Consider the following 23341-nt stretch of genomic DNA (forward strand, 5'->3'; position numbering starts at 1 on the left):
GAAACAGAAATAGACTCACAGACATAGAAAACAGTCTTATGGTTACCAAGGAGGTTGGGTAGGGATACATAAGGAGTCTGGGATTAGCAGATATACGCTACTATATATATAATAGATAAGCAACAAGGATTTACTGTATACCACAGGGAACTATATTCAATGTCTTACAATAACCTATAATGGAAAAGGATCTGAAAAAAAAAAGTATGACTGAATCACTTTTCTGTACACCAGAAACTGACACAACATTGTAAATCAACTCTACTTCAATAAAACAAAATAAAATAAAACTGCGTCAGGCTGGATTTAGACTTGAGGTAAAGGACTTCCCCAAGCCGAGGAGAAGGGAGCAAACTTGCTCTGAGCACCTCTGCCAGGCACCGTTCTTGCCTCTCTGGGGCTCACAGCCTGGAGGGTGATGAATGCGAGACAAAGACATACAAGGGCAGACAACACATTTAAAAGTCTAAGACATCCTCCATGGGAACTGAACACCTCAGAGCAGTGGTCCAATATGATGCTTACTACGTTTGAATTTGGGGACCAACGGGAAGGTCGTGTCCACCGGGGACACACACTGTCCCCAGCACACCCCGTCACCCTCACGATGACTTGTGTATAGTAAGTACTGAGCAAGGGTCTGAGGGACACATGGACCTCCCAGTGGAAGTGAGAGGGAGAAGGCGGAGTGAGGCTGCCTGCGGTAGGAAATGGGAAGCCAGGAAAAGGAGGTAATTGCGAGTATTTCCATTTCTCTGTAACTGTTGAACTGGTGAGTGATTGACAGAATTTGTGATCCTGACCCTGAGCTACTCCATTAACCCCTGTGAGTATCAGTGTCCTTATGTGTAAAAACAGAGAAAGAGATTTATTTCGAGGTTGGAAAAGATGGTGAACCTGGCTCTCTGATTCAGCTCAATCCTTGAACTTCTAGGAAAGAAATATGTTGTCAAAAAATTTGGAAAGGGACTTCCCTGGTGGCGCAGTGGTTGGGAAGCCGCCTGCCAATGCAGGGGACATGGGTTCGAGCCCTGGTCCAGGAAGATCCCACATGCCGTGGAGAAACTAAGCCCATGCATCACAACTACTGAGCCTGCGCTATAGATTCCGCGAGCCACAACTACTGAAGCCCACGTGCCACAACAACTGAAGCCCACGTGCCACAATAGAGCCCATGCTCCGCAGCAAGAGAAGCCACCACGATGAGAAGCCTGCGCACCGCAACGAAGAGTAGCTCCCACTTGTCACAACTATAGAAAGCCCGCACGCAGCAATGAATACCCAACAGAGCCAAGATAAATACCATAAATAAAACAAATTTTAAAAAAATTTGGGAAAAAACCTCTGAACACCACTAATTCAGGCAGTGTCAAGAGAAACAAAAGGGACTAATGAGCGTGCTAAGACTTTGTATAGAGGAAAGGTTTTATTTAGGGAAAAGCATAGCTAGAAATAAATATAAATAAATAAAGCTTTAGACACTTATGGGAAAATGAAGCATATAGGTGCGTCTTAATAAATTATAGATAATCACCAGAAAGATTTTTTTAAGTGTATAACTTTTACATAAGTAGAAATAAAAAGGAAGCAGAGTAAAATTCTGCCAATATCAGGAAAGAGAATTAAAGTCCTAAAATAACAATATTTAAAGTAAATGTTTTCTAAAAATCCATCAATATATTTTCTACAAGAGACACTTTATGTAAAACAAAATGCAAGAAAGGATAAAATGAGGAGATCGAAAAAAGATGTCAGGCAAATATGGATTGAAAGAAAGCAAGGGTAGCTATTAAATAAGACAAAATATATTTTTTAAAACTAAAAGCATCATACTAAATAAAGAAGAATGTTGTATAAAGGTTAATGGGAAAATATATCAAGAAAATGTAACAATTATGAACATAGATCTGCCTAACAATATAGTCTAAAAATACATAGAACAACATATGGCAAAATAGTGAGAAGAAATTCATAAATCAACCATTGCAGTTATTTTAAAAAATTGAGGTGAAACACACATTTAGTGAAGTCTGTGAATACACCCACTTAACCCACCCCAATGAAAATATATACTTCTAGCACCCAAGAAGTCTCCCTCAGGGCCCTTCTACAAAATTAACTTGTGTCAGCGTGGTTCATTTGCCCATTCTTGAACTTCATACAAATGGAATCATTCAGTATGAAATCTCTGTATCTGTCACTTTAATTCATTGTTATGTCTGTGATATTTCTTTATGTTTTTATGTGTACCGATAGCTCATTCTTTTATAAATTGCTACATAATACACCACTGTGTGAATGTACCACAATTTATTTATCCATTTCTTACTGAAAAGCATTTGGGGTGCTTCCAGGTTTTATCTCTATACATTATTGTATGCATCTTTTGGTAAACATATGCACTTATTATTCTTGGGTAAATACCTAAGAGTGGGATTACCAAGTCAGTGCAGTGTGTAATTTCAAAAGATACTGCTGTGCTTTCAAATCTCTTCCCCCCTGCAGTGTACGAGAGTTCCAATTGTCTCACTTCTTTGTCAACACTTGGTATTGTTAGTCTTTTGAATTTAAGCCAGTCGAGTGGGTGTGTAGTGGCACCTCATCGTGGTTTTGACTTGCATTTTCCTGATGATTAATGATATAAGCACTTTGCTAATAGCTTATTGGCCATTGGTTATCCTCTTTTGTGATGAACCCATCAAGTCTTTTGTTCACTTTTAAATCAGCTTGTCTTTTTTTTTTTATCAATTTGCAGTTCTTTATATATTCTAGATACTAGTCCCTTGTCAGATGCATGTACAGCAAATATCTTCTCCCAGTCTGTGACTTGTCTTTTTACTCTAATTAAGGGGGTCTTTTGATAAATAGTTCTTAGTTTCAATGACATCCAATGTCTCAATCTTTTCTTTTAATGTTTTCTTTGGTCCTTCCCCAGAGGGGAAAAAAAAAGGGATATTTTTCTATTTTTTTTCCTCCTAAAAGCTTCACTGTTTTACCTTTTCTATTTAATTTTATGATCCATTTCAAAATACATTTTTTGTGTGTTTCAAATACATTTTGTGCATAATCTGCAGTCAGGGCCAAGGTGCATTTAGTTTGCATCTGATATCTTTTATTAAGAAGACCATCCTTTCCCCACTGAATTGCAATGGTGCCTTTCTAGTAAATCAGGTGACTGTATATATGCGAGTCTATTTCTGGACTCTGTTTCTTTTCCATTTTACCCTGTGAGCAGAAACCGTAACTGGATTGTGAGACCGGAGACAGTCATTTCCCAAGATGCTATTTTTAGGTGGAGACATGAATGCTTTTGCTCTGGTAGAGTTCTTTTGATTCTTTTCCCTGACTTACTTTCCATCTCTTTATAAGGCCAAAGACGGCAGAGAGCTGTAGGCCATGTAATGGCCATGGTGATCCAGACACTTTTTACTATAAATTCTATTACATCTACTTTTTCTAATAGAAAAAATAATACAAAATTTAATATGTCCCTTAACCCAATATCCAGAAAACAAAGTGAAATTACATGAATGCCCAAGGAGCCTTTATTTTGCATTGTTCATAATTCATTTTCTATATTCCTGGTTGTATATATGGATACCTACTAGAAATATTCTACAAATGAGATCTCAGGGAAATAAATAACAGCTAGTGCTATGACCTGGGGTTTTAACTTTTCCTTTCCCTTTTATGAGTAAAAAAAATGTTACATCCATTTGTCTTTAATCTTGGCATTTATTATAATTATAGATATTCATGCTATCTGTGTTTGCACTGCAAATTATAAACTATCTTTTAATTAGAAAAGCACATTTTTAGCTCTTGATTGTGAAGGCAACAACAGCTACAAGAAGAAATATTTGTGTATATTTTGGCTGTGATATTTTTAAGAAATAAAATTACACATATTCTTCACACGATAACTAAAAAAAAAACCTCCTGATGTAAGTATTGATCACAGTTTCTCTGATGCACCCAGTGGGACTAGTTTACCAAATTCAATTCTCTACAAGTACTTGGTCACTGAATACTTAATACCTTGTGAAAATGTCTAAGTCCATCTCAGGATGCACCTGGTTCCCATAAACATAGGTTCAGCAGTATGTGCGACTTTAACGGTGAAATTATGGATTTCTTGTTTCCTCCTCTCCCTGCATTCACTCGGGAAGACTCCCCGTAGCAAAGCAGTTCATCCTGTTATAAGAGGATCATGAAGCAGGAAACAGTCAACACACTTCTTGTCCGACAAACCCTATCCTTACACGGTCTGCTTGTGCTCTTATATTAACATACAGAACTTGCTCCCAGAAAGGATCACAGCCACCACGCATCACTTTCTGTAACATCCAACTTTGTTATTATGGGAAACTTGAATATAGAGGCTCCCCAAACACTGAAAAAAATATACGAGAAAATATTGAGCAATAATGCCCTGCCCAGCATTTACGAGGGGATCCACCGCATCTCGCTGCCCAGAAGATCAAAATCTAAAAGTCGAAGTACGGTTTCTACTGAATGCATATCGCTTTCACATGGTAGTCGAAAAGTTAAGCTGGACCATCGTGTATCCTATGTTCCCTTGGCAACTATATTACTCACCACAAATCAGCATGGTTTTGCTTTATACCAGAACCACGACCCCTGTGACATGGTCTGCCTTTATACATAATCATGGAAAAATTGGTACTACTGATTCTTAAATATATATCTATGTGTGTGTATATATACATATTTAGGAAACAGTTTTGCGTAAAGATATTTAGAAGACAGCAGCACTGACATGCTTATAGAAGGAAAGTGATAAGTAATTCAAAGGGAATAAGAAGACAGCGTTTATGCTTCGAAAGTGGAGAAACTGTTTTGACGTTCCAGTTATATCCAAAAGCCTCTACCCACTAGGAATTATCATTTAGTTCATGCTGTGAGGTTTCAGCTCCCTCAGCTGAGAATACCATGATTACTGATTAACAGTAAATGGCCAGTTAGTTTTTCAAGAAATCAAAACTTCATGGTTTGAAAAGCCTCTCCAATGTCTTAAGGAGTACACAGTGGTTCACATTATCACTGGTTAATATAGAAATGCTTGGGGGCTTCCCTGGTGGCGCAGTGGTTGAGAGTCCGCCTGCGGATGCAGGGGACACGGGTTCGTGCCCCGGTCTGGGAAGATCCCACATGCCGCGAGCGGCTGGGCCCGTGAGCCATGGCCGCTGAGCCTGCGCGTCCGGAGCCTGTGTTCTGCAACGGCAGAGGCCACAACAGTGAGAGGCCTGCATACCGCAAAAAAAAAAAAAAAAAAAAGAAAAAAAAAAGAAATGCTTGGGAAGTAGCAGGCACCAAGGTTGAAAGGTGGCCTCTGTCTAGCACTCTGATCGCCACGGAAAAGGCAGGAGCAGAGTGATGAGAGAATTCTTGTAGAGTGTATAATTTTTGAATGCTCTTACTTATTACATAATGATACTATTATTTGTAAGGCATCTCAAAATATTTTAAATTATGCACAATTGCTTTTAGTGCTAATTGGTAAGAAGAGCCCTCTGGGAAGATTTCCAGAGCGTACATGGCCATTGCCATAGTTGAAAAAGTTGCTCATTCATGCTCCCCTGTATTCTTCAATGCTACAGCCTAAATCTGAGTAACATTCATGAAAATGTTACTTTTTTAAAAGGACCTAATTCAGTATATGGTGGCATGAAAACATAGGGAAAAGTATGCATTCCGACTAGACCATGTACAACCTGTTTTAAAAGTAGTACCACCTAGGGGCTTCCCTGGTGGTGCAGTGGTTGAGAGGCCGCCTGCCGATGCAGGGGACACGGGTTAGTGCCCCGGTCCGGGAGGATCCCACATGCCGCGGAGCGGCTGGGCCCGTGAGCCATGGCCGCTGAGCCTGCACGTCCGGAGCCTGTGCTCTGCAACGGGAGAGGCCACAACAGTGAGAGGCCCGCATAATGCAAAAGAAAAAAAAAAAAAAAAAAGCAGTACCACTTATTTAGACAGTGACATCTCCAGAAACCATACTTCTCAAACAGGTAGGATGAAGAGATAAGCTTGTGTATGATTGTGACTGAAATTGCCAAGAATTCAGGCATCATATATGCTTGTAAGGTTAGGCCTTACACTTCTGTAGGAATTATTTAAGAACTCATTCTTTAAGAAACCAAGTTCATGTTAAAAGCCTAAGCTGGTTAAGCAGACACCCACTGGCCAAACAGAATTCCAAAGCGATTACGAGTGACACCTACGTTAATTATTCACTGCGTAACATTACTACTATGACCAGTGGGGGAATTAGTGGCATTCCTAAGTCGGTCTAAGAAGTACTACAGCATCAATTCAGAATTAGACTGTCAGAGAAGCATCTGTGCTATTAGGGTCCACAAAACTGGAGAGATCCTTCTGAAGCGACACATAACGTTTGTAAAAATAGTCCCTGAAAGCCACTGAAAGTGTTGAAATTTCCTAAATTGCCATTAAACTCTACTGACAGTGACGACGGAGGATTCCTGCCTAGTGCCCTGCTCTGAAGGAAAAGGGTAACATCTGTTAAAGTGGTTTGACGGCCCAGCATTTTAGTGAGGCACAGACCCCGGACAGAAGTGTCCCTACATGACACACACACACACACACACACACACACACACACACGTACTGCTTGCACCACAAGGGTATGTAGAGGACTGACAGTCCATTTCGTTATATGGAGGCTTGTTTCCGCTAACACTGGAAGTGATGCTGCTACTAAGCCTCATCTATCTTAAGGTGAGAAGGAAACAATCAGGTGGGGTTCAACCTCAGTGGTGTCTGAGACACCTAGGAAGTATGTAAACCAAATAGCTTACAGCTGACAGGATGTCTCATTACCACTATGTTAGGAATTGTTTGAATTTCCATCTTACCCTTAAAGATTATAAATTATACAAAGTGTTTTTCAGAATCGGCCAAAGATGGCTTGCTTATATTCTAAGAGTATGACTAACATAAAAGCCATCAATTAATGGACATTAATAACATTTTAAACTGCTTCCCAGTCATCACTAGTAAGTGTTTAAGTAAAAGGGGAAATTTATGAAAATAAGATTTTAAAGCAAACAGTACTGGGGACTTCCCTGGCGATCCAGTGGTTAAGACTTTGCCTTCCAATGCAGGGGGTGCGGGTTCGATCCCTGGCTGGGGAGCTAAGATCCCACATGCCTCACGGCCAAAAAACCAAAACACAAAAGAGAAGCGATACTGTAAACAAATTCAATAAGAACTTTAAAAATGGTCCACATCAAAAAAATCTTAAAAAACAAAACAGTATTCAGTTTTGTTGCTTTAGGCATCATTAAATCACATGCTTTAAGAAGAAAAATCTTCAAGGACATTTATGCCTGACATTAAAGGCCAACAGCTACTCCTCTACTTTGAGTTGTGGCTCAGTCGCTCAGTATGATCAAAAGACTGCGGTAGAAGTGACATAATTTGACTTCCAAGCCTCCGACTTTGTTGCCCCCTCTTTTAGGAATACTGCAGCCCTGCAGCCGCTGTTTAGAAACCAGGGCACTTTGACAGGACACATAAGGAACCAAGGCATCCCCGGTGAGCCTAACTCAGTTCCAGCCAACTGAGCGATGTCAGCCATCCTGAAGTGAACTGACAGACGACTGCAGCCACGCCACGTAAAGCAAATGAACGACACTTTACGCCACCGCTCACTGAATGCGCAGTTACAATGTACTTGACACAGAAACTGGTACCCCAAACCCAGAACGCCTGGCACTGCCTGACAAGCCTGGGAGAACAGGGAACTAACTGTCCGTGAAGGTTGGAAAAGCAAAACTGCTATTGGAAGCTGGAAAGATGGTGAGTTACATCTTTAAGTAGCAAAACAACTGGCAAAACTAGCAAATGTGTGTTTTTGGCTAAGAAACTTTCTAAGAAATGTTCAAAGTGTCCACTGGTTTCCTTCAGCTCTGTATGAGGCATGGGAAGAGGCACATGAAAGAGAGAAGAAACTTTTCATTTGCAAGAAGAGTTCAGCAAAAATATAGAAGACACAGGACCTGTAAGGTTGGGTCCACTCTCTCCAGAGCTGAAGATTCTCAAAGTACGAAATGGTTCCTGGGTCATATGATCAAATCAAGACTGTAACTGCTATGCCCAGTATTAAGACTTCAGGGTTACGCCAGCACCTAGAAAATCCTCTCAGCTACACAAAGGAGTTCTTAAGCATCTTAAGAGATTTTTCCCAGAGCACTTCACTATTCCAGAGACGTCTGTGTGAATCACGATTTAGCTTTTAAAGGACATTTAGGGAACTCCAAACAGTTTTATAGGAAACCCACAGCATTTTTTAAGGGAGTTGTACTTTGATAAACATATATGCACAAAGACATTTTAAAAATAAACAAGACCTCTCGACTCCCAACTTTGAGTAAGCAGGAAGGAGGATATAAACGATCCACTTCAGAGCACTTATGATAAATGTATAGTCCTAATTTCTAGCAAATATATATCTTTCCATCTGTGTTTGTTCTCTCAGGCCAATGCCTGAAAGAAATGGAATTCATGTAAATGACTCCAACCATCGGAATAAACTGAGCCATAAACCCAGGGCTTTGGGGCTTTCCTCTCTCTCCCTCAACTGGAAGAACATTATGCTAAGTCAGCAGTGATGATGTGATTCTCACTGAGCTCCTAGTTCTGAGACACTGGCCAAGTCACTAATCACTCCAAACCTGTTTTCTTGTCTTTAAAAGGATCAATCCAATAGTGACGTCACAAAAGATGGTGGATTAGTATCCAGAGAATGTGTCCCTCCACTTAAGATGCAAAAATCCTCAACAAAATTCTAGGAACCGAATTCAACAGATTAAAAGGATTACACAAAATGACCACCGGGTGGGGTGGGGAGGTCTATTCCAGAATGCAAGCATGACTCAACATATGAAAATCAACGTAACACATAACATTAACAGAAGGAAGGACAAGAAAAACACATGGCCATCTCAATTAATACAGAATAAGCATTTGACAAACTTCAACACCGCTTTGTGATTAAAAACATTCAACAAACTAGAAACTGAAGGGAACTTCCGCAACGTGAAAGCCATACGTGAAAAACCCACCACAGTGAGCAGCATACATAATGGTGAGAGACTGAAAGCTTTCCCTCTAAAATAGGAACACAAAGATTCTCATTTTCACTGCTTCTTTTCAACACAGTATTGGAAGTTCTAGCCAGAGCTATCAGGCAAGAAAAAGAAATAAAAGGCATCCAAATTGGAAGGGAAGAAGTAGAACAATTTCTATTTGCAGATAATCTGATAATTAAGGAAGCAATTCCACTTACAAAATCCAAAAGAATAAAATACTTAAAAATAAATTTAACTAAAAAAGGACTGTACATCAAAGGCTACAAAATGTTTCTAAAATAAAGAGGATATAAATAAATGGAAAGACATCATGTATTTATGAACTGAAAGACAATACTAAGATTGTCAATACAGGGACTTCCCTGGTGGCGCAGTGGTTAAGAATCCGCCTGCCAATGCAGGGGACGTGGGTTCAAGCCCTGGTCCAGGAAGATCCCACATGCTGCGGAGCAACTAAGCCCGTGTGCCACAGCTACTGAGCCCACGTGCCACAACTACTGAGGCTGCGCTCCAGAGCCCGCAAGCCACAACTATGGAGCCCACATGCCACAACTACTGAAGTCCACGCACCTAGAGCCCGTGTTCCGCAACAAGAAGCCACCGCAATGAGAAGCCCGGACGCCGCAACGAAGAGTAGCCCCTGCTCGCCGCAGCTAGAGAAAGACCGCGTACAGCAACAAAGACCCAACACAGCCAAAAATTAATTAATTAGTTAATTAAAAAAAAAAAGATTGGCAGTACTGCCATAAAGTAACCTACAGATTTGATGCAATCCTTAACAAAATGCCAAGTCATTCTTCCAAAATGGAGAAACCAATTCAAAAATTCATATGGAGGGAATTCCCTGGTTGTCCAGTGGTTAGGATTCCATGCTTCTACTGCAAGGGGTACAGGTTCAATCCCTGGTCAGGGAACTAGGATTCTGCATGCCTCACGGCGTGGCAAAAAAAAAAAAGAAATCATGTGGAAACTCAATGTACCCTAAAGAGTCAAACAATGTTCAAAGAGGATCAAAGTTGGAGGACTCATAATTCCAGATTTTAAAACTTATTACAAAATTTACTATAAAACTCAATATAGTAAAGACTGCAGTACTAAGGACACACCCCCCCCCCCCAATGAATCAGAGTTGAGAGTCCAGCAATAAGCCCATACGTCAATGGTCAAATGATATTCGACAATTCAATTGGAGGAAAAAAAGTTTCTTCAGGTGGTACTGGGATTACTGGATATCCACATACAAAAGAATGAAGTTGGACGCCTACCTCACACCAAATACACAAGTCAATTTAAAATGACTCAACAATCTAAATATGAGTTCATACCACAAAACTCTTAGATATGACATCAAAAGCATAGGCAAAAAAAAAAATTCAATTGGACTTTGTCAAGATGATAAACTTCTGCACATCAAAGGAGATTAGCAAGAAACTGACAAGATGACGTACAGAATGGGAGAAAATATTTGTAAATCATATGAGCCTAGTATCCAGAATATATAAAAAACTCTTACGACTCAACAACAAAAAGACAACTGAAAAAAATGGGCAAAGTGCTTGAACTGGTATTTCTCCAACAAAGATATACAAATGCCCCACAAGCACATAAAACACCCACTTAGGATGGCTACTGAAAAAAAAGTCATGATAATGTAAATGCTAACGAACCAACTAGAAAGTAATATGCGGTTCAGGAAAGGTTCTTGTGATGTAACTAAATCTTCGTATCCTATGAGAAAGTAAACTGACAATATAAATGGATTTATGGAGAGACACCAGTACAGTCGCATCGTCTGGCACGTAACAAAAAGGCCAAACAAGCGAAATTATTTCCACATGGCAAAACTGGGAAATAGGACGGGGGTTTAAGGGCATATTAATTGTTTTGAAAGCACGTACATGTTTTATACCATGATAATTTTTTTAAATAAATAAAAATGAAAGTCTGTATAATTTTTGCTCATTCTGTTCTTAGGATATCCAGGTACTCTTGCAAAAATAAAACTATCCACGTAATTCACGTAGGCTTAAAGTTTACTTGCAGTTAAATGTGACTTAAACTTTCATTCTCATAATAAAGAGAGCTACATTTCTACTCGAGTTTGAACAGTGAACTTACAGATTCTGATAAAGAAATCTTTATAATAGCTAATGTTTATTCAGTACTTAACCTGTTTATCTGAAACGGTTCAAAGCCCTTTATAATTTTCATCACTTAATTTTCAAAATAACCCTACGAGGTAGGTCTTATTATTACACCATTTTATACACGAGAAAACTGAGGTTCAGAGTTTATGCAACTTGGCCAAAATTAAAGTTAGATCTGGGGCTGAAGCGTGGACATTCTGACGCCAAGGCTCACCTCAACGACCCAATGGTAAGGACTCAACCAGGCTTCATTTTTCTTCCTTTTAACTATGAAAACTGCATTTTCTTTCTGTTCGCTTTGTGAAGGTTTATGTGACCACTGATAGCATGGATATGAAATGGGATATAAGAAAAACTCTAAGCAACAGAAGCCAATGTTAAAGAGCGACACTCCTGAGATGTCACACGTCAGCCCACAGCCCCACGGCACAATGACCACGTGAAATCTCAAGTCAAACAGGCCCCCGGCAGATTCATTCAGACCAACCACATCTGCTCAGCAGGACCACTCTGCATATAAAGTTCTTCAGTGCTTTGACATTCTCTGCGTGAAGATGTAATGGAAGGACTGAATAGAAACATGTGAAATCATTTGTTCATTTATTCATTAATATGTTGTCAAATTCAGTTTTCTATACACTATGGTGTTTATTCCATTTTCTGTACTATTAGACATACATATTTAAAAAAATATTTAACTTATTTTTACGAAGAAATTAAATATTTTCTGAAAAAAAGAATCACTTTATTATTGTTCTCTAGCAACAAACCTGAAACAAGTCTCAACCAACTCAACTACTCATTTAAATACCCCTGCTCCGTGGCCACTTAGCTAAAGATCGGCTTCACACAACTCTACTCTACGTAACACTGTTTTACCCTGTTACATAGCATATAGTTAAAGAACATTTTTGTAATAAACATGTTTCTCTTTTGATATGATACAGAACAAGTTTTTCACGCTTCCCAGCAATCACTCACATATATTAAACATGTATCCCTCTTTAAAAGGCAAACACACTTACAGGTTCAAATCTTTATTGTTTTAAAATTCTACATGTCTTTTACAATACAACATTTTGTTATATTTAAATGACCTCTAAATGGTTAATGTACAATGAATATGTTTTTTCTGAAACTGAACCATGAATTACGACCTCATCAATATGATTATTCTAAACAGAAAAATAAAGTGTTGGGAAGGTCTGTGTGCTGCTTGAGAAACCACCACTAGCACACTCCTCCCTGTAGAACCCAGGCGACCAATCTGTTCAAAGTGCTTTTGATGATTATGGCCGATCGGAAAGTCAGTCAATCAAATTAGAGTTCCTTCTTGTTTGGAAACATCAAAGGGCATTAAAAAAATAAATGAAACGATTTGTTTTAGTAATCTACAGAGGCAAACTCAAAATTATGATTATCTGCATGCAGTGACACTCCTCCTTAAATAGTTTTGAAGAATTTATACATTTTATAAAGAATGTGTTAAAGAGTGCAAGTCTTCTGATATTGATTTCACAAAAGGACAAATGCTGGTAATAACAACTAACACTGAATATCTAAGTTCAAGCTAAGGTATATGTAACAGGCAAAGAATATGGCTGATCATAAACCACAGTGCACGGGTGTGCCCTTTGAGAAGGTGAACTAGTTTGGTCCGCATTTCTAGAGTTACTTGGGTAGAAAAACAAAAACAAAACCATTTTAACTCAGCCAAGGGTTTTGATGAATTTATTGTTCCTAAAATGTAGCCAGGTAGAAAGTAAATGATATACACGAAAGAAGTATGCTGTCGTGTTGACTTGTATATAAAAAGATGGCCTGCTGTTTTTGGAGTGATGAATGAGCACTGTTGGGACAAATCAGAAAAACGTCACAGAATGTCTCAATTTCTTCCAAAATTATACTTTCTTATTCCATGACACAGCTTTCACTCTGTAAAACTTTGTCCCCAAAGGAACTTTAAATCTGTTTTGTGCCTAAGACAGAAAGAAAAGGGTGATTAAACCAAACTACAGAGGTACCATCCTACCACACTATGCCATGCTCGATCATTGTGGGAAGAGGGGTGTCTTTTTCAAAGGACACAGATCCGTCCCTCACCAGATGAGCATATAACAGACGAGCCACTAATACTGACGGAAGGGTCGGTAATCACTGCTAAATAATACAGTACAAAGTGAGCCATATGTTATTATTTTAAACATCAAAGAAACCTCAACAACACACAGATCAAGTTCTATTGCTGTTTTGGCGCACAGGGTCCACAAACGAGCTAGGAAGACTGCTCACTGCTCTGACTCTACAGCACGGACACTGCCGACATCAGTCAGGTGCATTCTGAGCCATCAATATCTCACATTACCTTTCTTCACTGGGGGTAGCATTATAAAAGTAAGGAAACATCAGCTCTACCTACAAACAGATCAATCACCAGTTATGTTGTGTTCCTTTTTTAGCACATGAAAACACTAGTAATTTAATACTCAGAACAGAAACTTGTTGTAGTTTTCCTGGATATGTTGATAGCTTGCTGGCCATCTACCTCTACTACTGTAAGGTAAATCACATAAATATTCATAAAATTGCTGGTGCAAACTCACACTCATTAAATTCAGGCCTAGTTCAAGTGAATTAGAAGGCCAAGAAGAGCACTGTTCTGCATAAAGCATCCTGAGAATCTTCTTAAACTCCTAGGTCCACGTCCCACGATGGGCTTACCTTTTTGGCCTGACAGTACTCCTTCTCCATCACTTTTCCAAGGACCCATGGTCTTCGAGATGCACCTGAAGCTATGGAATCAAACCATTAAATTCTTTTTGAAAGTACAACTATAATTATTCATGAAAACGTAACTGCCCGAGTCACAACAGTTTAATGACATTCTTAGAGTGAAATCACAGAAATGCATAGCGATTTATGAAACAAAACGGAATTCGCTTTACTTTTCAACCACTAATTTTGGCTTCACTTACTCATTAAGTGCAGATGGTAAGTCAAATCACAGAACTGACAAAGTTCAAGAAACAAAAACACAATCTGAGTACAAATCATGAACAAATAGACCTAGGAATTCTAAATTAGCTCAGCAGTGCCACCTACTGAAAGTGCTAACACATGACCTTTTCTGCTACTGAAAGCAGACAGTTACACAGACAAAATTTATATTCTAGGTTCAAAGCAAAGCATTGTCTGCTCTTTTCTTTTTGGCACCGCAATGCAAACCCAGTCAGTGCACAATAAATAACTAATAAGGATGAAAGAAAGTCTAAAGGGCAGTACTTGTGTGGAGGGGAGATAAAAAAAATGTGGAAGGAGACATGATGAAAAAGCTAGTTCTCACACGGCAAAGTATGTAAGAGATAAATACTCATTCTCTTTTAAAATTCATCGGAAGAGAAGTTGTCATAAAAGAGCTGATTCCAAAAGTATTCGACCAATAAATTATCTGTTAAGGGTAAAGCCTCTGAGAAGCTAAAACTGATTTTTTATTCCATAAACCTTACTTGGCATGATATATAAAAAAGATATCCTGAATAAACCATCTGAAATGAACATACAGACACTACCATGTGATACAAAGATAAAAAAGCTCCTGGACCACAGGATATTAGTCTAAGGACTAATAGAGCCCTTCAAGGATAATTCACAATTTCTGAAAAGAATCATCTAACACTCATGTCCAAGGAGTGATGAGTCCCCGTCATGGGCATAACAACGCCCTGGTCACCCACACACCCCCTGGGCAAGGAGTCAGTAGGCAGCATTACCCCAACTGGCATCCTGTTCTGTATGTATGCATGTACGTATGTATGCATGTATGTATGCAGGGAAGGAGGGAGGGAGGGATGGAGGGAGGGATGGAGGAAGAGGAAAATAGGGGGCCTGAGTTCTGTGGCAAAGTAAGACTATTAAATAAATTCTTTTCTGTGGGACTTGTGAGAGTCTTCACAATGCAAATGCGCGCGGTAGACAGTGAGCGGTTACTAGATGTAAACACTGAACCCTTTCTGTTCTTAGGAAATGCAGAGTGAAGTAGTTCAAGGGGCAGGATGTCACTTTGCCTGGAAACAAACGTGCGCCTGCTTGCGTACAGCTGTGGATCAGTACATTCAGACGTGCACAGGCAGAGGTAATGCAAATGGGGCAGAACGTTAACAGCAGGTGACTCTGGGCAAAGGGATATCGGGCTTTTTTATACTGTCCTTATTTATGCAACTTTTTTGGTAAATTTAAAAACCATTTTCAAATTAGTCTAAATAAATGAAAAACAAAAAACCTACCAAAAAAATTAAAGAAAAAAAATCAAGTTCATTGTTTTCAAGGTACAAAACCAGTAAATTAAATTGCAAGCTTCTTTTCTCATTTTTCATGGTCACATTCTACACAACCCACCACCAACAGCCATGGTGGTGTGATCGTGTGTGGCCTACTTCAGAGAACGGGCATATGACCATGTTCACAAGTCATTTCAAATAGGAGCATCAAGCCCAACGGACACACAGTCTTGTGTTTGAATAATTCCATTTAGCCTAAGTATCCCAGGGTACCTATTCTGTTCTCTTTGAGTTCTTTAAAGATTAATGTAATCGATGATAGTAATATACTAACTGTAATTTAGTATACTTTAACAAAGCTTATTGCCTTTTTAAAAAAAATTACTGACAAGTTCAATGAAAGAAAAAGGTAGAAACAGGATGATAAATAGGAGAGAAAAGACATCTTATAATTTAAAAGAATTTATTTTTGCCAAAACAAGTAATGCCCTTATAAACAAATAAGCATGTTATACTGAAGCTTAAATAGGTATGAGAATTTTGACAGTGTAATTCTGCTATTGCTAGAGTATGAGATACTTGACCCAACTGCATCAGCAGAATCCAGAAACAATAATCTGGATAATGAAGATTTTAGAAAAACAAACAAACAAAAACCTGATAAGGCAGAGTTCCTGCTCACCTACTTAATTCTGACATCATTAGACAACGTGGGAGAAAAACCTTTCATATATTCTCTCCACTCTAGGTTTATTGTTTTGGTTACAGATGTGACACTTACCCCCCTCACCTGGTTTGAGGTCCAGGGCAGGCAGCGACTCTGAGTGCAGGAAGTACAAGGTGGGACTCACGGTGAAGAGCACGTAATTGTCATGGCGCTCGTCCAGGATGATGAGGACCAGATCTCCCACCTGAAAACTGAACAAAGGAATGATTTCATTGATCTGAGGAGTCACCTTGATTCTGCAACGTTCAACGAAACATTCAATTAACAATGCAATAGGAAATTTCATACTTACATGATTTGTTTTTTACTCTACCCAGGCCCTCACGGGAATGCTGGACACACACAGACGCTCAAAGGCTAACGCGAGCAACCGCCAAAGACCCAAAATTTTTAAACATAAAATTTCCAATAAATCTACTGTTTAAAAGAGCACAACCCAAAACAGGCTTGGGTGAGGGGGAGACAAAGAATACCCATTATAGTGCATCTAGTATAGAAAGAAGGCATTCATCCTCATCTTTCATTTTACAATAAAAAACATAAATTGGGGGAGCAAACTTAGTCACAGTGGGAGAGAAAGAACTACCTTATACTACTTCTCCGGTCTCCAAGTAGTCTCCTCAATTTGAAAGAAAACCCAACTGAACCAGCTGCATGTACTTAGTTAGGCTCAAACAAGTCAACAGCCCGACTCGGGGTGAAGCCAGCAAGGAGGGCGCAGAAGGAGAGAGTAGGTGTGACCGCCTAGGGTGTCTCAGCTGGTGTCTGTCTCTCCAGGGTCCTTCGGAAGTGTCGTTTGGAATATCAGTTCAAAGTTAACCTAGATCTAAGATAACTTAGTGGGTCCTACACCTAATAAATCATTAACATCACTGGGGAAACTTTAAAAAGTTAACAGTCTATCATCCACTAATTATTTATTCTACACTTAACTGCCTGCCTAAAAAGATGTGACAGGCACTGTTTTGGAGGATAATACCTTAAAAAAGGAAGATAGGGCCTCTCTGAGGCAGTTTTTTTTTTTTTTTTTAAGCTCATCTCTCTCTAATCTTTGAAAACCTTATATTGATTTGACTTGACATACAGCTGGTAGATAAAGACTGATACACCCAGCCCTTCCAAATCACTGAGAAAAGATAAAAGTCTAATGAGAAGTTAAAGATCAGTAACCGGGAGTGCCTGATAACCGGACATATGGTCAATGGATCTATTACGGACAAAACAGAGGGTCTTATTTATTTTTAAGTCAGTCCTGACAAGTAGAGAAGAAATGACCAGTATTCACGAGCTGCTAACAATGCTTTATCAGACACCCTCCTTTCCAGTAGCCCATGCCAAAAATCAATACATTACTATGGGGTAATTTGGTCCTGGAATATTGTCTATTAAGTTATTCAAGTGATAATTTTAAGTGTATTATGGATTTGTAGCATATCAATAAAATGAAGTCTGAGAAATAAAAATGAAGAAACACTCCAACTTCAAATACCAAGATTCTCCAATCTAAAATGAAAAAGACTAAGGTGACAAACGGGATTTAAGAGAGGTGGCACCGGCTGAAAAGGAAGTAGAATCCAAAGGCTTCAGGAATGTATGTGTAAGTGATGGTTAGAGCTATGACAGGAAGGCCTTCGAATACAATCCTGATGTTCCCAGAACAATTTAGAAAAACCTTGCTTTTCAATAAAAAAAAAGTTAACTACAAATGAGTACAAAACACTCAGCTGACTGAACCTGAAGTTGAAAGATTATAGCCATTGAAATACATTTTCATTGACAATTCAATACTACTCAGTTCGGTATATCATTTTCACAGAAAAAAGCACAAAATACAAATCAAATACTTACTCTCTAATAGCTATCTTTTCCGAATGCCTTGGGGACACGGACGACATGCTCTGAGACATCTAGAGAGAGAACAGTTCACAAAGCTTACACAAGTAACATGTTCTCTCGATGCACTTACTAGGTCCACACTGCAAACGCTTCTTCCAACGTGACACACATTCACGTCTGTGTCCCAGCCTTCAGGGTCCAAACTTCTCTGCTCCATTAATGTAATTCCTTTCCTTCAACAATTACTTTCAGTGGACAAATTTACCTACACTTTTACTTATGTTATTTCTTAATCAGGTTTGGCTGGATTAAAGACTGAATATAGAATTTTATTTATAAATACATATTTAATCCTAAAAAATATCACTAGGAAGGAGACATGTTTTTCGAGAAGAGTTTAAAACCCACTCTTCTGAGCAAGCATGACACAAGGAAGGGGCTGCCCCCCTGCCCCCCCCCCCCCCCCCCCAGTGAGCATCGCAGGGGACACGACGGGACAGGCTAACTGGTCTGTGGCTGCCTCAGCTCGGCCGGGACTCTCCGCTCCTCAGTCAGGCTTCCGCACATTTCTCACACTGTCACATGATACATGGGACATGGGTCTCACGGTATCCCTCCCAAGCAGTGTGGGCCCAGTTATAACCACACAAATCAAGGACAGAAAAAATGGATTTCTCTTTGTTCATAAGTTTAATTCTGACGCTCAGAATTTCTTCCATTTCCCTTTGAACACTACGAAGGGTCTCAATTAATGTTTAAAAACAAAAGAGAAAGAAAACAACAAATACTGACTAGAAAGACCTAAAAGTGTATTCCAACCTGTCTTCAAAATCATCCAAATAGTCTACATGCTGCCAGTGAGAACAAGTTTAATGATCCATTTTTCAGACTGTATTCAACTCTGTTTAGATTTTCTTAAAAAAGCTTGAGCTCTCCACGTATTTGTTACAAACGAGGGCTTAGACGTGAGGGAGCCCTGGCAGAACACAGCTGGCAATTGACAGGAAAGTGCGAGTGACCCGGAGGCGCCGCTCGCAGGGGAGCGGGTGCGCTCTGGACCTGAAGGACCAGACCCTTTCCCTCGTAAGCCTTTCCCCAGCATCTACTGTGTGCTGTGCACCACCTACTGTTCCGGGTGCCAGGAGCACACCCGTGAACAAAGTGCCTAAACCCTCGCCCAGCACAGTGTCCATCCCACTGGGGACGCTCGCTGCACGGAGCACACGTGGAGCATGTCTGTCCTGTGCAGCGTCCCCAGTGGCCACAGGAAACTCCTCCAAGGCTCCTTGAAAAGGGTTTGCTTCACTCACGGAAACAGCAAATAGCCTTCAAAGAATTGTTTTGGTGATAAATTCATGACTGACAGTCTGACAGAGCCATGGAATTAATACGTAATTTTTGCTGTTCAAGTTAAGGCAGGCAAACGAAAGAAAGCACAGATGTCTCCCTACAAGACACTTTATTTAAAAAAAAAACTCAATTCTAATCTGTACCTTAAAATTTTTCAGAAGTCCTGAACACAGGCCTTAAACTGTTCCTATTTCCTCATGAACTGTCATCACCAGAATTTGAAAAATGAAGCAACTGCTTTATTAAAGCAGGTAAGATTGACTGTAAAACTGACTCATCAAGCACTTGGCTAGATTCACAGGCTAGAGGAAAGCCACGGCAATTCAGAGGGCCACGCAGGGTCTCAGGCAAGGTGTCAGGTTCAAACACCTTGAGTTAAAAAAAGAAAGAAAGAAAATCCGTGACGGACAGAATGTGCTGATTCCACACACCTCCGGGCGGACGCGCCAAGAGCCTCGTGAGGAGCAGTTCTGACTACCTGCGCACTTAACCAAGAGCCCCAACCTGACATTATAAACACGTGTAATTATGCAATCCGAAGAGATTATAGCTTATTAATAATCAGAAAAGACAATCTGGATTTTGCCAGCTGCTTTTAACATCGTAAGACTGAGACAGTGCATGTGGTCAGGCTTAAGGGTCAACTGTCATCAGTGACCAGCGCAGCTCAACGAAAACTACCAGGAAAGAACTAATCACGCCACACAGCCTTCTGATCTTTATAATGAAATGCAATGCAAACAGTTTAAATGTCAAGATCAACTGGGCGAGAAGACCTTACCAGTCTCTGATTCAACCGCTTGTTTTCTTCTTCTTTCAACTGTAGTGTCTGCAGGGGTGGGAAAGAGAGACCCCTGGTTTATGCTCGAAAATATAGTCTGCGTGCTCAAGTCTGGTTCTACCATAAAAGGTTTGTGGGGACATTCTTTTCTAGGAATCCTTTCCAACTGTCTTATTTACTGGCTTAAAAGAGAATAAGAACAATTTTAGGTTTATTTCCTTAAGCCAAGGATTCTCAAAGTTTAATATGCATTAGAACCACGTGTGACCTTGTAAATACGCAGTGACTATCTGAGATCCATCCCCAGAGGCTCTGTTAGGAGGTCGGGCCCAGGAGGAGGGTCTGCAATTATACTACTCGTGCCAACAGATGCTGACGAACCCTCACTAACGGGAGCGCACGTGCAAGAGCACGGGTCTGTACAATTCTGCCTCTGAGTCCTTATCAGACGGTTACCTTGTAGGGAGCTAAAGTGTTAAAAATCTTCAAAGCCTCAGCAATGAAAAGTGGTCTCTGAACAAAGATGTGTAACGTCTGCAGCTGAGAAGAAACCCCTTATTACCATTTTTTCTCTTCACTTCAATTAATCACTATAAAAACCCGAACTTTTCTTCATTATTCCCATATTCTACTTGTGCCCTACTTTGGAAAATAGTTAATATTTTGTTTTTTGAAATTAGTAAGTGAAATTCACACTTCTATTGCATTGCTGAATCCTGAACTGTTCCTGGCCACTTGGATCAGAGATGACAGGACTTCTCGAAAGTAACCACAAAAATAACTGTTAAAAAAGATCTAATTTGGGGAAGTCCCTGGCGGTCCAGTGGTTAGGGCTCAGCACTTTCACTGCCAGGGCCCGGTTTGAGCCCTGGTTGGGGAACTAAGATCCTACAAGCCACACGGTGCAGACAAAAAAATTAATTAAAAAAAAAAAAAAAAAAACCTAATCTAAAAACACAAGTCTGCTTTCAGCATAAGGTTTACTTCACTGCATCCCGGAGTGAACATATTCATTAAACCCTGTGTTTCAAGAAAACGATGCACTTACTCGTTCCAACAGCATTATCCTCTGCCTTTCTTCAGAGAGCATGTGGACGTTTTCTCTAAGAGAGAATGGCTTATTTTAGTTTAAGTCTTAAAATTCTGGACTTCACAGTCTCCAATAAGGTTTTAGAAATGTAACTGTTAATACAGAGCACTTTACAGATTTAAGGGTTTGTACTAAATTTTCAGAAGCAGCCTGTTTAAATGAGGACCCATTTTGATGGTGTAGGATGGTATGAAATTTATACCACAGATCCTGAATCTAGATTGATAAACCTTTTGAAATTATGAGCAAAACTTTGTGCATGCATTTTTCTAGGGATAATGTCTGAAATTTCAAGCTTTCTCCCAGGGACCATTCTTCTTATCCATGTTACAGATAAAACGGTCATTCTTGGGCGGCTTCACCATTAAAACTAGAAACAAACAAAATGCCACAAGTCCTTGAGTGAGCTATAAAACTCAAAGCTTCAGTTCATAAAGAACAAACCAAATCTATATAAAGACTACAAAAGTATTCCTACATGTCTACAAAGCCCTAGTCACTGTCATGTGTGAATCTGCCCATCACACTGAGGTAGTCAGAAACTAATCAGAAAAGAAAACAAGAGCGAGCATGCAGGCTTTTATTTCATTCTTTTAAGCTGAGCCATAACTGACAAGTAAAACCGTAATACGTAATACATCTAAAGTGCGCAGCACGATGGCCTGATACACATGTGCGCTGTGGGAGGAGTCCCTCCATCAAGTTAACTAACACACCCATCACCTCACGTCATTTACCCACCTCTTCGGTGAGAACACCGCCCATGCTCCACCCCAGCCCCTGGCAGCCACTTTCCTGCTCTCTGCTTCCGTGAGTTTGAATTTTATCTGATTTTACTTCAGTTTCCACACAGAAGTGACAACTCCCTCCCCATAGCACGGCCTCAGCACGCTGGACGCACCCTAAAGAAGTCCTGCGCCCCTGACGCCATGGCCTCGAGGCCTGGACCCCACTGCAGGGTCCCCGCCCGGCCGCCTGCACGCTGCGGTGGCACCTGGGCACGGTATGAAAACGTGCCGAAGTGGATTCCCGCACACCATCAGTGGCGCTATCACAGGCCGCGGCACAGAGAATTCACACGCGCAGCTCTCAGGTCCACGGGCCGCGGCCCCCGGCGAGTAGGACGGGCACTCACCGGACAGACATCGTGCTGGTCTCCAGCGCTGAGTCCGGCCTGCCTTCGCCGAGGGCATCCGGGGCCTCCGCCGGGGGCTCGGGCGCACAGGCCCCATACAGCTCGGGGGCGGCGGCCACCCCCGGGAAGGGGACAGGGCCGCCGCCCCGCAGCCGGCTGACCTCCTCCTCCAGCCTTTTCTTCTCCTCCAGCAAGCGTGCGCGGTCCTCGGACAGGGACTCGATCAAATCTGCAGCCCCGGGCGGACGTGAGCGTTACAATCATTGCGTGTGACACGGAACTAACAACGCTGCGTGAGGAAGCGCCACTGACCTTTGTCCCGCTCCTGCTGCTGCATCGTGCTTTTCAGCTTGTCACTGAGGTCACTGATTATGTTCTCTTTTCTCATTTTCTCTCTTGTTAAAACAGTATTAAAATTGGTCTGCAACAACAGAACGATAACTACTTAAATTATCTGCATGCACAGGGCAGCCAGAGCTAAAGAAAATACGTCTATTTTTGCACGGTGCATCTCTATGGGGAGAAGAAAAAGCATAATTCACAAGTGATGTTTATTTTGAAATAAAAATGCCACGCTGTGGTAAACACATTTGATTGCATTTTCCTAGTTCTGTACTAAGATATGCTCCAATTTAATATCTTGAAAATGAATGCTATTTTCACATTATTGTCCACATATTTATTGTCAGAGGAAAAGCATCAGTAAATATGTCTTAAATGTGGGGGAAAGAAATAAAATAGCCAACACTTTAACCAGTGCTGTTATATACTTAACTGTTCCTTTTAGTGATCTCCCTGCCTCTGGAATCTTCCTTCTGTCCTTAGCTAAATCTCGATTCCACAGTCACATTTTGGACATGACTG

General features: G+C 40.4%; 1 protein-coding gene across 12 annotated transcripts in view; it reads right to left on the bottom strand.

Moving 5' to 3' along the window:
- Positions 1 to 11864: 11864 nt before the first annotated feature.
- The window catches only part of RB1CC1 (RB1 inducible coiled-coil 1), a 60560-nt gene continuing 49083 nt past the window's right edge, over positions 11865 to 23341 (bottom strand). For 11 of the 12 annotated variants that reach the window (XM_060127829.1, XM_060127823.1, XM_060127825.1 and 8 more), the window contains 8 exons: positions 22790 to 22898; positions 22478 to 22706; positions 21301 to 21355; positions 20253 to 20300; positions 18134 to 18192; positions 16340 to 16476; positions 14003 to 14073; positions 11865 to 13260 (listed from right to left, as the gene is read on the bottom strand). In XM_060127829.1, the coding sequence (XP_059983812.1) occupies positions 13183 to 13260; positions 14003 to 14073; positions 16340 to 16476; positions 18134 to 18192; positions 20253 to 20300; positions 21301 to 21355; positions 22478 to 22706; positions 22790 to 22898 (786 nt within the window). In that variant the 3' untranslated portion in view covers positions 11865 to 13182. The remainder of the gene's footprint in view (positions 13261 to 14002; positions 14074 to 16339; positions 16477 to 18133; positions 18193 to 20252; positions 20301 to 21300; positions 21356 to 22477; positions 22707 to 22789; positions 22899 to 23341) is intronic. The other variant, XM_060127822.1, reaches the window with a different exon arrangement.

This window comes from Lagenorhynchus albirostris, chromosome 17 (assembly GCF_949774975.1).
Source record: "Lagenorhynchus albirostris chromosome 17, mLagAlb1.1, whole genome shotgun sequence".
Classification (NCBI taxonomy): domain Eukaryota; kingdom Metazoa; phylum Chordata; class Mammalia; order Artiodactyla; family Delphinidae; genus Lagenorhynchus; species Lagenorhynchus albirostris.